The 12,573-nt window shown below is 42.9% G+C and overlaps 1 protein-coding gene across 5 annotated transcripts in view; it reads right to left on the bottom strand.

Annotated features, from left to right (window-relative positions):
- LOC149449951 (polycystin-1-like) overlaps nucleotides 1-11,755 on the bottom strand; it is a 123,105-nt gene extending 111,350 nt beyond the window's left edge. For all 5 annotated transcript variants that reach the window (XM_089692532.1, XM_089692533.1, XM_089692534.1 and 2 more), the window contains exons 1-2: nucleotides 11,163-11,755; nucleotides 1,344-1,415 (exon numbers count right to left, since the gene is read on the bottom strand). In XM_089692532.1, coding sequence (XP_089548658.1) covers nucleotides 1,344-1,415; nucleotides 11,163-11,512 — 422 coding nt within the window. In that variant the 5' untranslated portion in view covers nucleotides 11,513-11,755. The remainder of the gene's footprint in view (nucleotides 1-1,343; nucleotides 1,416-11,162) is intronic.
- Nucleotides 11,756-12,573: the final 818 nt, after the last annotated feature.

Here is a 12,573-nt window from a genome sequence, read left to right as displayed (position 1 = left end):
CTAGACTCCCTCAAGAGTTGGTTCTGGCCAGCTCAGTGGATTGCTTTAAAAAAAGGCCTGGAGTCTTTCCTAGATACCCAGAATATAACTGGATATAACATTTGTAAGTAAAGATGATCCAGGGAATATCCGATTGCCTCTCGGGGGATCAGGAAAGAATTTTTTCCCCTTCAGGAGCAAATTGGATCATGCTTTGCTGTTTTGTTTTGCCTTCCTCTGGAACTGTGGGTGTAGGATTATAACTTTTTTGTTTTGTTTTTTGTATTTTATGGTTGAACTGGATGGACTTTTGTCTTTTTTCAGCCAGATTAACTATGTAATTACATGTTCTTCAGTAACTATTTCTTCAAGACAAACACTGCATGCGAGCATCATTATACAGGGGGGTACGGAGAGAGACCCAGCTCTCAGAATGACAGCCAGGTCTCCCCAATAACAGTGGCTGAACAGTTGTGGTGGTGTATAAGGACCAGGGTATGTGATGAAAGTCAAGCCAGGCCTCCTCCCCTGCCTCTTAAGCTTCCCTACTGTTTAGTAAGGTCATCCATCACATTGGAAGACTACTAGCGAGGTTAAAGATACGGGAGTGGTCAAGGTGAAGCTCACGTTTTAAAGTAAAAGTCAAGATTTGCATATAATTTCAGCTGCATATAATTCTGGTTCTAATGGTAATTTTTTTTACTACAATGGTTTTTACTAAATCTTTGCTTATGCTTAAGTAAGCTGGGTCTGTACACCAGGGACTGGGAAGATTGGCAGATCATGTACCACTGTGATTGGCTGTCATAGTGGTCACTTGACCAGAAGTGAGTCCCTCTGCCTCCCAATTATTTGTCTTTGACAGCTTGGTCACTGTTCTGGGAGCACACAGCGATGGTGCTCACAGCACAGAAAGCTCTGCTGCCCATATGACGTATATGTGTGGCCATTGGGCGTTAAAGCTCACCCTCTTTGCTGCCATACATATGCTTTATGTGGATGGCAAAAGGCTAAATTACTAAAGTAGAGTTGTGCTTGAGTGAGTTTTTTCCTTTCTGCATTCAAAAACATTAGGTAGTGTAATTTTTCTCCTTCCCAGTGCTACAGACATCACAAGGTCATCTTGACCTACCAGCGGGGTTATGGAGAATGCAGGAGGAGGAGTGAGACCCTTCCTGCTTTCAAACAGTCATACTTAGAGCTTGGATCAATTCCCAGATCTTAGGAGGGGAAAAATGGCAGATACACGCATAGCATGTAAATTAATTTGTTAAATAGCATCTACTCATGATGGAAGTATAAGTGGATTTAAAATTCAGATGTAAACCACTTCACCTCTTCTCTGTTCAATACTTCCTACTCACAGTTCTCGGAGGCTCCAGAGTTCACTCAGGACTGTCACATGGAACACGGTCAGCTGGTTTCCTGAAAGGTCCCTGGAGGAGACAAGACACAACAATCATTACTTATTTTTGCTGATAACATTTACTTAATTCTTCTTTTAAAGATATGTAAATCCACTCCAAACTGATGGTTTGTTAAGTCCCTAATGCACAACTCCAGTCAAAGATACCACTATAAAAATGAATAGCCCATTCAAAGATAAAATAACAATCCCTTCCCCTGCCTGTGACTGGACAGTGAAAGGAGAAGCAGCAGACTGATGAGCTCATCTCTTTGTCACTCTGCTCTCTCCTCCTATTAGCATATAAACTGATTGGCTCCTTTGTACTGCTGCTTCAGCTCTACTATACAGGAACTGCAAGTGATCAATATTTGGTCCAATTCAGGTACTTACTGTTTGCAAGTATTTGAAAAATACAATAAAGTTGAACTCTAGAAAGATATAAAATACACAGAATAATTCAGCTATGCAACCATTAATACACCATTGTTTCGTTACATTCAGCCACTGTTAGTGCAAAAAAGTACACTGAAAGCAACACAACATCACTCAGTTTCTGACTGTTATCAACTCAAACAAAAAGTTTTGTCTGGAGTTGGGTTTTAAATACAACTGCCATAAGGAAAAAGGGGGGGGGGCATAGTTAAACTCCTACTCTTAGATGTTTCTGCAGCTAAGTAACACTTACAGGTCTTGTTCCCCCCCCCCCCCTTGCCTGTGACTGGACAGTGAATGGAGAAGCAGCACATTCATGAGCTCATCTCTCTCTCTGATCTCTTCTCCTATCAGCATGCTCCCTGCCTTTCAACCTAGCTGATTGGCTGCTTTTGCGTTTTCTGCCTACCCTGGTTTGAGCTTTGCTCTACAGCAGGGATCAGCAACCAGTAGATCTTGGCCAGGTGACTGGTAGTTTTCAGTCTGGGCTTGCTGACCTGCCATACCAGAGCATCAGAATGCAATGCCGAGGGACTGCTTGTAAAGTTGGAGCTGTAGTGGGGAGCAAGAGCTGCATAAGTTGATGTCTCCTCTGTAGTGCTGTTCCTACACCCTGTTATGGTTGGTGCAGGGGAGGACTGACAACTCATGGGGTCCCCTGGCAATAGGGGATCATGGGGCCCCTGTGTCCTCGCCCACACACAAAAAAGCCTATGAAAAAGCCAATGAAAGGTACCAGGGGCATCTCATGGGGCCCCCCACTGCCCGACTGCTTGAATGGTCAGTCCGCCCCTGAGTTGGTGGGTGTAGCACCAGCCAAGCATGACCATTCATGTGAATGAGGCCGTTCTGCAATTTTGTGCAGTACAGCAAACAAGGGGTTAAACAGGCATCACCTTGCCTCCTCATCACTTGATTTAGGCCCATGACTGCCATGCAATACATGTGATTGTGACATGGTAGTACAGCAATTAGAGGTTTAAATCAGGTGTGAGGAAGCAACACAGTGTCCCTGGTGATCTTTGACTTCTCCAATGTTGTTCAGGTGGATCTCCACTTCTTTAGGCTCCATTCACACCAATGCGTTTTTTATTGCTTTTTGCAGAAACACACTACAGTCCATTTAACATGGTTTCCTATGGAATATGTTCACGTCTATGCATTTTTGAGCTGCTGCAATTTTGGAAAGGGTCAGGGACTTTTTTAAAAGCAAAAAGCAGCTTTTTTGCTACAATAGAGTTCAAGGGAGAATCTGCTGAAATGCACAGTAGTGCGTTTTTGCAGTGTTTTGCGTTTTGCATTTTAATTCTGCCCAGCAAAGAGTTGAACAAAACGCAAAACGCGGTAAAAACGCATCAAAAACACCTGTAGAGAATTGCAAAAAGCACTGCAAAACGAACAAAAAGCAAACTGAATAGGTGTGAATGGAACTTTAAGGTTGCCTACTTCTGCTCTACAGGAACTGCAGGAGGCGGATACCAGGTCAAATTCAGGTACTTACCTTGCATTTAAAAAATACATATAATGCTTTTCACTATGTGCACGTGGTGGTTTTCATGTAAGAATGTTAGAAATATCTGCGACTTTTAACCCCCTGCCGGTATACCCGAGTGTAGCTCGGGGTAAAGTTTCAGCACCACAAGCGGTAACCCCGAGCTACACTCGGGAATACACTACAACGCTGCTCCGGGATCCCTCGATCACTTACCTTGTCCTGCGCTCCCGCGATGTCCCTCCTGCAGTGTCCCCGGCAATGTCCTCCGGCCGATGCCGGCATCTGTCTTCTGGGTTCCGTCCTCTGCGATGTCGGAACGTACGGGGGACAGAACGGCGGGAAATTTGAAAATGACAAAAAGTGACATTCACTAAATACACTAAAATCACATAGTAAAACATTCCTGTATCAAACCATATAACATACATTTTGTCCCGAGTGCTTTGTCCGGCGCCCTGCCTGCATTTTTACTGTTCTTTCTGCCTGGATACTGAGAAACGTCCATGGCGTCCAAAAAGCGTCCCTTTAGGTCAAAAGTGGTTTTAGACCGGCTAGAGAACAGCGATAGTAAATCAGAACCACTTGCAGAATTGAGTGATAATGATTCGTGGGGGAAATTCGTCTCAGACATTGAAAACGATTTTGCGACTTTGCTCAGTGATGTGCGAACTTTCCGCTCTATTTCAAATTTCAGTGTTTTTGGTTTGATTATATTATTGAATTAAATGTATTATTATTATATTATTATTATTTATGATTATTTATTAAAGTATAATTTATGATTTCGTGTTTCAAATTGTAACATACCCGGGATGTTTACTAGACTCTTGTTCGGACTGATTTCAGTGAGTTATTCCTAAAAATTACAGGCCTACAATAAAAAAATACATATTTCCATGCAAAAAAATGTACCGCTTTGAGCAGAGAAATATGGACATAATCAGACCGCTAGGGAGGTTAAGGTTACATCAGTTCATTGCACTTGTCTTTGTACAGGGCTATGCAGATGAACGAGAAGCTATGCGATTTGTTTAAGGAGCAGCTGTTAATAGTCTGAAAGGATGCAATGACAGCCCACATTCCTACAGCGCATAAAAGGGTTCTTTGAATTCCTGATATACAATTACATTCTTAGTCAATACATTGTATTAACCTGAATTTACAGCCTTTCCTTTACTTACCACATTGTTGACTGTTCCGAAGGACACACAAAGCCTGTATATAAGTGGCTTACATACATTAATGGTAAAAAGGGTCAGTCTACCTAATGGTGATGCTTTAGTTCTTGGATGTTCCAGCAGTGAGACCTCCCACTCATAATTCCAAAATTAGTTCCTGACCTCCTTGGAGGCTTAAAGCCCAAATTCTGAACGGAGAAAAGAAAACCTTTGCAATGGCCCTCTCCACCCCAAAGGGTTAAATGAGTAACTTTCAATCAGAGTTCCTCTAGAGCAGAGGTGTCAAACTGGCGGCCCTCCAGCTGTTGCAAAACTATAAGATCCATCATGCCTCTGCCTTTGGGAGTCATGCTTGTAACTGTCAACCTAGCAATGCCTCATGGGACTTGTAGTTTGGCAATAGCTGGAGGGCCGCCAGTTTGACACCCATGCTCTAGAGGTTGATAGGGGTTTCTTGAGCTTTGGCTAATTGACCTCCCATGTGATGGTGCCTACATATTTTCTCTGACAACACTACTTGGTAAAGCCAGAAGCATGACACAAATGACCTTTTTAGCTGTCCCTAAACATTGTTCCCACTGACCACCAATTTAAGGGGCATTCTGCCCACTGACCACCAATGTAAAGGGCATTCATCCTACTGACCACAGATGTAAGGGACATCCTTACCAATGACCACCAATGTAAGGAACATTCTACTTGCTGATCACCACTGTAAGGACCATTCTTCCCCCTGTCCACCAATGTAAGGGACATGCTTCCCACTGCCCACCAATGTAAGGGACATTCTTCTCACTTGCCACTAATACAAGGGGCATTCTTCCCAATGACCACCAATGTAAGAGACATTCTTCCCAATGCCCACCAATTTTAGGGGTATTCTTCCTTTTATCACCAATGTAAAGAGTATTCTTCCCAATGATCACCAATGTAAGGGACATTCTTCTCACTGCCCACCAATGTAAGGGACATTCTTCTCACTTGCCACTAATACAAGGGGCATTCTTCCCAATGACCACCAATGTAAGGGACATTATTCCCAATGCCCACAAATGTTAGGGGCAGTCTTCCTTTGATCACCAATGTAAAGAGCATTCTTCCCAATGACCACCAATGTAAGGGACATTTTTCCCACTGCCCACCAATGTAAGGGACATTCTTCCCACTGCCCACCAATGTTAGGCACATTCTTCCTTTGATCACCAATGTAAAGAGCATTCTTCCCACTGGCCACCAATATAAAGGGCATGTTTCCCATTGATCCCTGATGATTTGATATTATTAAGTGTTCCCAGAGACTTGAAAGTTATTTAAGGGTTTCTTCTGGGGAAGGAAGATAGAGAATTCATGGGTTAAAAGCTAATTAGTCTACGAGCCAGAGGACGAGTCGGTTTTACTTACCTTATTCCTCTCTGGCAGGGTCCAGTGCTGTCCTCTTCTCCTGGATCCTCCGAATTGTGGACAGTCCCTCACCATCATCCTATACAATGCAGGACTAGTACTCCGTCAAGAACAGTAACATTTTTAGTTTGGTAAAAATGGAAGTGCAAATAGGAAGGACACAGACAGCAATAAAAACCTGGCTGAGGTTGTAACTCTTGGTTCCTTCATCCAAAATGCTAAGCAAACATTTAGGCTTTTGATACACTTTAAGGATACATGTTTCTCTGCCTCCCTCCCCATCCCATAGTCCAGGGTGGATGGACACTATAAAATGGGTAGACAGGTCAAAGGAAAACTGGCCACAGTTCTGAACATTTTGTCTACAGCATTGTCCTTCGGACAAACAAGTACAATAAAGCCGGCACATTCTTGGTGTAGCTCAAGGGCTGCCCGGAGACCCACAGCTGTGTGTTCCCAGCCGCTGCCATTGCCAAGGATACCAAGAAAACAGTGGGATAGTGCATAGGACATGTATTCTGTGGGTGTGTGGATGGAGATATGTATTGTGTGCAGGGAGTGGTGTGCATGTCATCTATTATCTACACTAAGTGATATGCTTCAGCAATTCCTACATGCTTAAATTAACCTCCCCGCTATTTCTATTCCTGTATTATATCTATCAGTCTGGGGAAACACCAGGACCTGTCATTGCTAAGGAATGTGAGCATTACCCTTACAAGACTTCATTGACATCAGGTAGATCATTTTGGTGCCTATGACCAGAGGGGCCTGATCTTTGTGAGTACCTAAAGCAGCCAGGTACTTCCTCTGAACTGAAAACGATGCTATGGACAACAAGACCACATTACCTAAGCTGACATTTCCTAAAAAGAAAATTGCACTTACTTTTGTAATTATTATAAAAAAGTATAGTTTATTAAAAATAATTTCTTTAACATTTTGTATTAAAATTATTTTTTTTTTTCATAAAAAAAAAATACTTTCAAGTCAATGTTCATTCTAGTATGAGGCGGATAAAATGTTCTAAAACTGCCAAAAGTGTTGCTTTCTTTTTTTGTAACATGGCGGACCTGTGGAGTTTAGTGTACAAAGTAACCCCAGAAAGTTCAGTCTCACTGATTTTCCAGTGAAAAGAAAAAAAAGCATTTGAACATAAGTGTTCTTTCTTGTTTTTGTGTCAGTAAAGATGGAAAGGAAATGGGAAGGGAAAGGAAAAAGGAAATAGGAAGGGAAAGGAAAAGGGGAAGGGAAATGGAAAGGGACTGGGAAAGGAGAAGGTAAATGGAAAGAAAGGAATAGTGGAAAAGAAAAGGGGAAGGGAAATGGGAAGGGATAGGGGAAGGGAAAGGAAAAGGGAAATGGTAAAGAGAAGGGAAAGGGAAAGGAGAAGGTAAATGGAAAGAAAGGAATAGGGGAAGGGAAATGGGAAAGGAAAGGAAAAGGAGAAGGGTAATGGAAAGAAAGGAATAGGGGAAGGGAAATGGGAAGGTAAAGGAATAGGGGAAGGGAAATGAGAGGGATAGGGGAAGGGAAAGGAAAAGGGAAATGGGAAAGATAAGGGAAATGGAAAGGGAAAGGAGAAGGAGAAGGGAAATGGAAAGAAAGGAATAGGGAAGGGAAATTGGAAAGGAAAGGAAAGGAAAATGAGAAGGCAAATGGAAAGAAAGGAATAGGGGAAGGGAAATGGGAAGGGAAAGGAAAAGGGGAAGGGATATGGGAAAGGAAAGGAAAGGAAAAGGAGAAGGCAAATGGAAAGAAAAGAATAGGGGAAAGAAATAGGGGAAGGGATATGGGAATGGAAAGGAAAAGGAGAAGGCAAATGGAAAGAAATGAATAGGGGAAGGAAAATGGGAAGGAAAAAGGGAAGTCAAATGGGAAAGGAAAGGAGAAGGTAAATGGAAAGAAATGAATAGGGGAAGGGAAATGGGAAAGGAAAGGAAAAGGAGAAGGTAAATGGAAAGAAAGGAATAGGGGAAGGGAAATGGGAAAGGAATAGGGGAAGGGAAATGGGAAGGGAAAGGAATAGGGGAAGGGGAATGGGAGGGATAGGGGAAGGGAAAGGAAAAAGGAAATGGGAAAGAGAAGGGAAATGGAAAGGGAAAGGAGAAGGAGAAGGTAAATGGAAAGAAAGGAATAGGGGAAGGGAAATGGGACGGGAAAGGAAAAGAGGAAGGGAAAGGAAAGGGGAAGGGAAATGGGAAGGGAATAGAAAAGGGAAATGGGAAAGGAAAGGGAAAGGAAAAGGAGAAGGTAAATGGAAAGAAAGGAATAGGGAAAGAGGGAAGGAATATGGGAAGGGAAAAGGAAGCAAAGGAAAGGTGAAAGGGAAAAGGACAAGGGAAAGGGAAAGGAAAGAGGACCATTTAAGTGTCAGATTGTTCTTCCTTGTTTTTGTTTCAGAAATGTGTTTTTTGTTCACACTTTATACCTTTCGTAGTCTACCTTCACAGAAAGAAAAAGAGAGGAAGGGAGACAGAAATAAAAAGTAGAACAAGGTAAAGAGAAATAATGAGGGTATGAGATATAGAGAAAAATCTGGATGTTCCATGACCGGTACATGTATGTTTGGAGTTTTGTCCTTAGTCTGCAAGGGTGGCATGTTTTTCCCTCCATAAACCTTTCCAGGGTAGAGTCTCATGATTTGGTCAGTATAGGATTGCAGTGTTGAATGGCATTCCTGCCTCCTGTGCCAAATCCCACACAGTGTAAGAAGGAGAGTGAGTGGAATGAGTGAGGAAGAAGGAAAGGATGCATCAGGCATGAAGAAAAGAGGTTGACGTGTCTAGCTAATCAGGTAGGTACATGGCCAGTTATTGGTAGGCACAGCATGCACCGACAGTTAGCAAATTTAGAAACCAATTGTAAAGCAGCAAAGCTGAATGTACTGCAAAATAAATTAGCAGAACATACAAAAACCATTGCATCTGGTATCCTTTTCAAAATTTGCCTGTCTATGACCCATTCAACAAACAAAGGGGTTTTCCCTTTCTCTGTCAGATTGAATCCATCCCATGTTATTAATGAAATATTCACATCTTGGCGGGTACGTCTCTTATGTTACCACCCATTGCAAAATGAGCTCAATTCAATATTAACATTACTCCTGCATGTAGGTAGGTTGGCAGCTCAAACAGATCTCTTCTATATTCAGTCTTCAGCACCTAACAGTTAACGCACAGAGCTGATTATTCACTGATATGCATTTTTTGCCTGTGCTTGACTTTTAGAACTTTCAAAGGTTTCAAAGCTTCATAGGTTTTTTTTTTGCCTTGATCAAATGTGGTTATAGAATCTGTCTATGTCTCCTATTTATTTACTGTTCTACTTGTTGAACTAATTGGACTTCTGTCCTTTTTCAACCTGACTTTGTGAACAGGGGCGGACTAACAACTCATGGGGCTCCTGGGCAATAGGGGATCATGGGGCCCCTGTGTCCTTGCCCAAACTCAAAAAAGCCTATGAAAAAGGTACCAGGGGCATCTCATGGGGCCCCCTACTGACCCCAGGCCTTCGGGCAGTGCCTGAGTTTCCAAATGGTCAGTCCGCCCCTGTATGTGAATAAATCAAGAAAAAGTTCTCTGATAGTTTCAGAGCTGCAGAAAACAAAAACAAAGTGGTCTCTGGTGTATTTCCCAGCCTATATCTCTTTACAAATCTGCTACAAGCTGTACAAGGGTCAGTCCATCCAAAACTGATACTTTTTTTGGGGGGGGGGCAAATACCAGGGTCAATACACCTGACAGAATCTCTCGAATATCTATTGATGAGATCTCTGATTCTGCACACCTGTTGTGCCCAATTAGGAAGGGTTGCCCATGTTTTCTGAAGGTTTTTGTTATTTTTGCAATTAAAAAATGCAAAAGGTTTGTAGAAGAAGGGATCAAAGTTATTTAGAAATCTTGCATCTTTATTAACTTAAATTAGCCAATATGGCATCACCTAAACTCCAAACCTTTCTGTGCTCTGTTTCAAATGCCATTGTCATACCTCCTCAAACTCAGTCTGTTCAGACAGCATGGCCATCTATTCACTATTCATCTATTCACCATCCATAGGCAGCTTAACTCCTCAATAAGACACAGAAGTTGAATCCAACACAATTTTAGTTCAGCTACTTGCTGTACAGAGGATGTTTTTCCAAGTCTTTTGAAGTGTAAGAAAACAATGACTTTCCCAAGCCCTGTCTCTGTGAAGTACTACCACTGACTGAGAGAACATTAATGAATTGAGGACAGTCTAGCTAGGGCTGAACTAACTAGCACAAAAGAGGAGGGTAGGAGGGAGAAACCAAAATCACTCAATAAACAAGCTGTAGTGGCCCCAAATCACCACTAGATGTCAGAATACTACAAAACAATGCCAACCTGCTGTTGTCTAAAATGATTGTAAAGGCTCAAGACTTCTGTGTGCAGCATCCCTCCAGCCCCCCCTAATACTTACCTAGACCCCTCTAGATCCAGCGATGTGCACTGGAGTCTCGGCTATCCCGGAAATCCCTCTTCTCATTGGCTGAGACAGAAGTGGAAGCCATTGGCTCCCACTGCTGTCCATCACAGCCAGTAAGCCAATGAAAAGAGAGAGAGGGTGGGGCGGGGCTGAGCCGCAGCTCCGTGTGACTGGACACATGGAGTAGCAGGTGCCCCCATAGCAAGCTGCTTGCTGTGGGGGCACCCGACAGAAAGGAGGGGCCAGGAGAGCCTGTAGGGGACCCGAGAAAAGGAGGATCCAGGCTGCTCTGTGCAAAACCACTGCACACAGCAGGTAAGTATAGACATGTTTGTTATTTTTTTCTTAAAAAACAAAATTCCCAGGTGGATAAAGTCAAGAATTATGTCAGGAAGATCCCACTGTTGGAGTATCCAAGACATAAAGAACTCAACTCCACTAACAACTAAAATGTTACTTTTGGACAGATGGATCCTTTTCAGTACCAGAATGGGTTCATCCAGAGCCCAAGGTGAGGATGTAGAACTGCACCCCCTCCCCTGCTGCTAATGCATGAGGTAATATGGGTGTATTTCCATTTGCCTGTAGAGGTCAAGGCAGAAAAACAGACAAGAAGCTGTGGCCTGCTGGTTGCCAGCCACTGACCTGGAGCATGCATGTGGTGAGGGGAGTGTGGCTTCCACGTGGTGCCCCCCTCCCACGTGTTGTCACCTGCCCCTTCTGCCCACCCCTTGTACTGGGCCTGGTCCTTTTTACAACATTTGCAATAAAAAGTGTTCATTTTTCTGTAAGTTCGTTTTGTTTAAATAAAATTACTCACATGGTGACGGTGTCTGGTGGGCACTCCTTGGCAGAAGGGATGACCAATAGTCCAACCCCAGAGCAATTCACATGGGTTTCAGTGCACCTGCAGGTTGGAGGACAGCGATGGGGATCTTCTGTGTTCCATCCTTGGTCACTGGACCAATCATCATCGTCATTGGTGTCAAATGTAACCTGTCCTCCTATTTCCTCACGTATAAGTCCAGACCTCTTGTTGAACTCTGATCCTTGGGAGGTTCTCTTACCCACAGATAATAGTGGGGTCCATAGCAAGGCACTAAACAAAAAACAGGTGACCAATGCCTTCACAGGTCCAACACACTCCGCACCTGACCGACACTTTACCATTGTACAGCTGCATGGAATATTCAAAGTGCAATAGATCCTCAATGTTTAAAACAAAACAAAAATCACAAAAAAATGAATTTCAAGTGGTTAGCTAACAGCATTTAAAAATCATGTTTTGGATCGTTAACACCATGCAAAGTTGCATCTCTATCAGTTCAGTCCATGACTTGCTCTGCCCCTCTTGTTGGTATCCATTTACGTGATCCAAGATTTGCTCATGTTGGTTACAATTGTACATCTGCAGCTTGTTCCAAATCGCACAATGCTCTTTCCCTCCACTGTCAGTCCTTAACCCCCCGAGAGGAGGAGGTTTTATTACCCTTTAAAAGGGTCTCACCCACCCCCCCACCCCTCCAAATTCCCAACCTGCATCACTAGGGAACCATATTGTAAATCTCAGGGAGTTGAGGAGACATGTATACCAAATAGGACATTGTTACACAGCCCATTCAATAGATAGCGCTTACTAGAAGGGATGAGTAAAATTCAGAGTATTTATTTCCCTTGACATTTTGGTGATCATTTTGGCAAAATGCATTGGGGTCAATAAAGAAAGTGACATCAGGGGGGTTTAGGTGTTGTTGAAAGAGGGCTCTAATGATGAGATTGATGAGAACACTGCAAACTAAAAAAACTGAGGTGATTATGTTGTTGGGTATTCATAGTAAGAAGCCATAGGCCGACTCAGCCCAACAGGTTTCACCCAAAATGAAAATCTGCTTTGGGATGACTGACCCATTTATGGAGATTTAAACCCTATTGATACGGCATCTATCATAAACCACAACCATCTTTTTATAAAAAGATAAAAAATCGGGCTTGATGAAGTCACAAGGGAGCATGGTCACCCAATTACATCATAAGGTGTCCCCGCCCCTTAGCTATTTCAGAAGTGGCAGATGGTGGAGCTGGCAGACTGCAGGAGGGGACCTGCTTTTTTTTTTTGTCCGGTCCAGCGGCAGCAGCATTTGTCGTGTTTGACCTACATTGTTTTTCTTTTTCTTTTTTAAGGAAAGGGATTGTCAGAAAACTGTCTCTGTGTTTTTTTTTTCTTTTTGACA

Source organism: Staurois parvus, unplaced genomic scaffold, assembly GCF_062004578.1.
Source record: "Staurois parvus isolate SC_StPar_1 unplaced genomic scaffold, SC_StPar_1.0 ptg000592l, whole genome shotgun sequence".
Taxonomy (NCBI): Eukaryota; Metazoa; Chordata; class Amphibia; order Anura; family Ranidae; genus Staurois; species Staurois parvus.
Note: the sequence above shows the minus strand (reverse complement) of the source record. Positions and strands in the feature narration are given on the sequence as shown.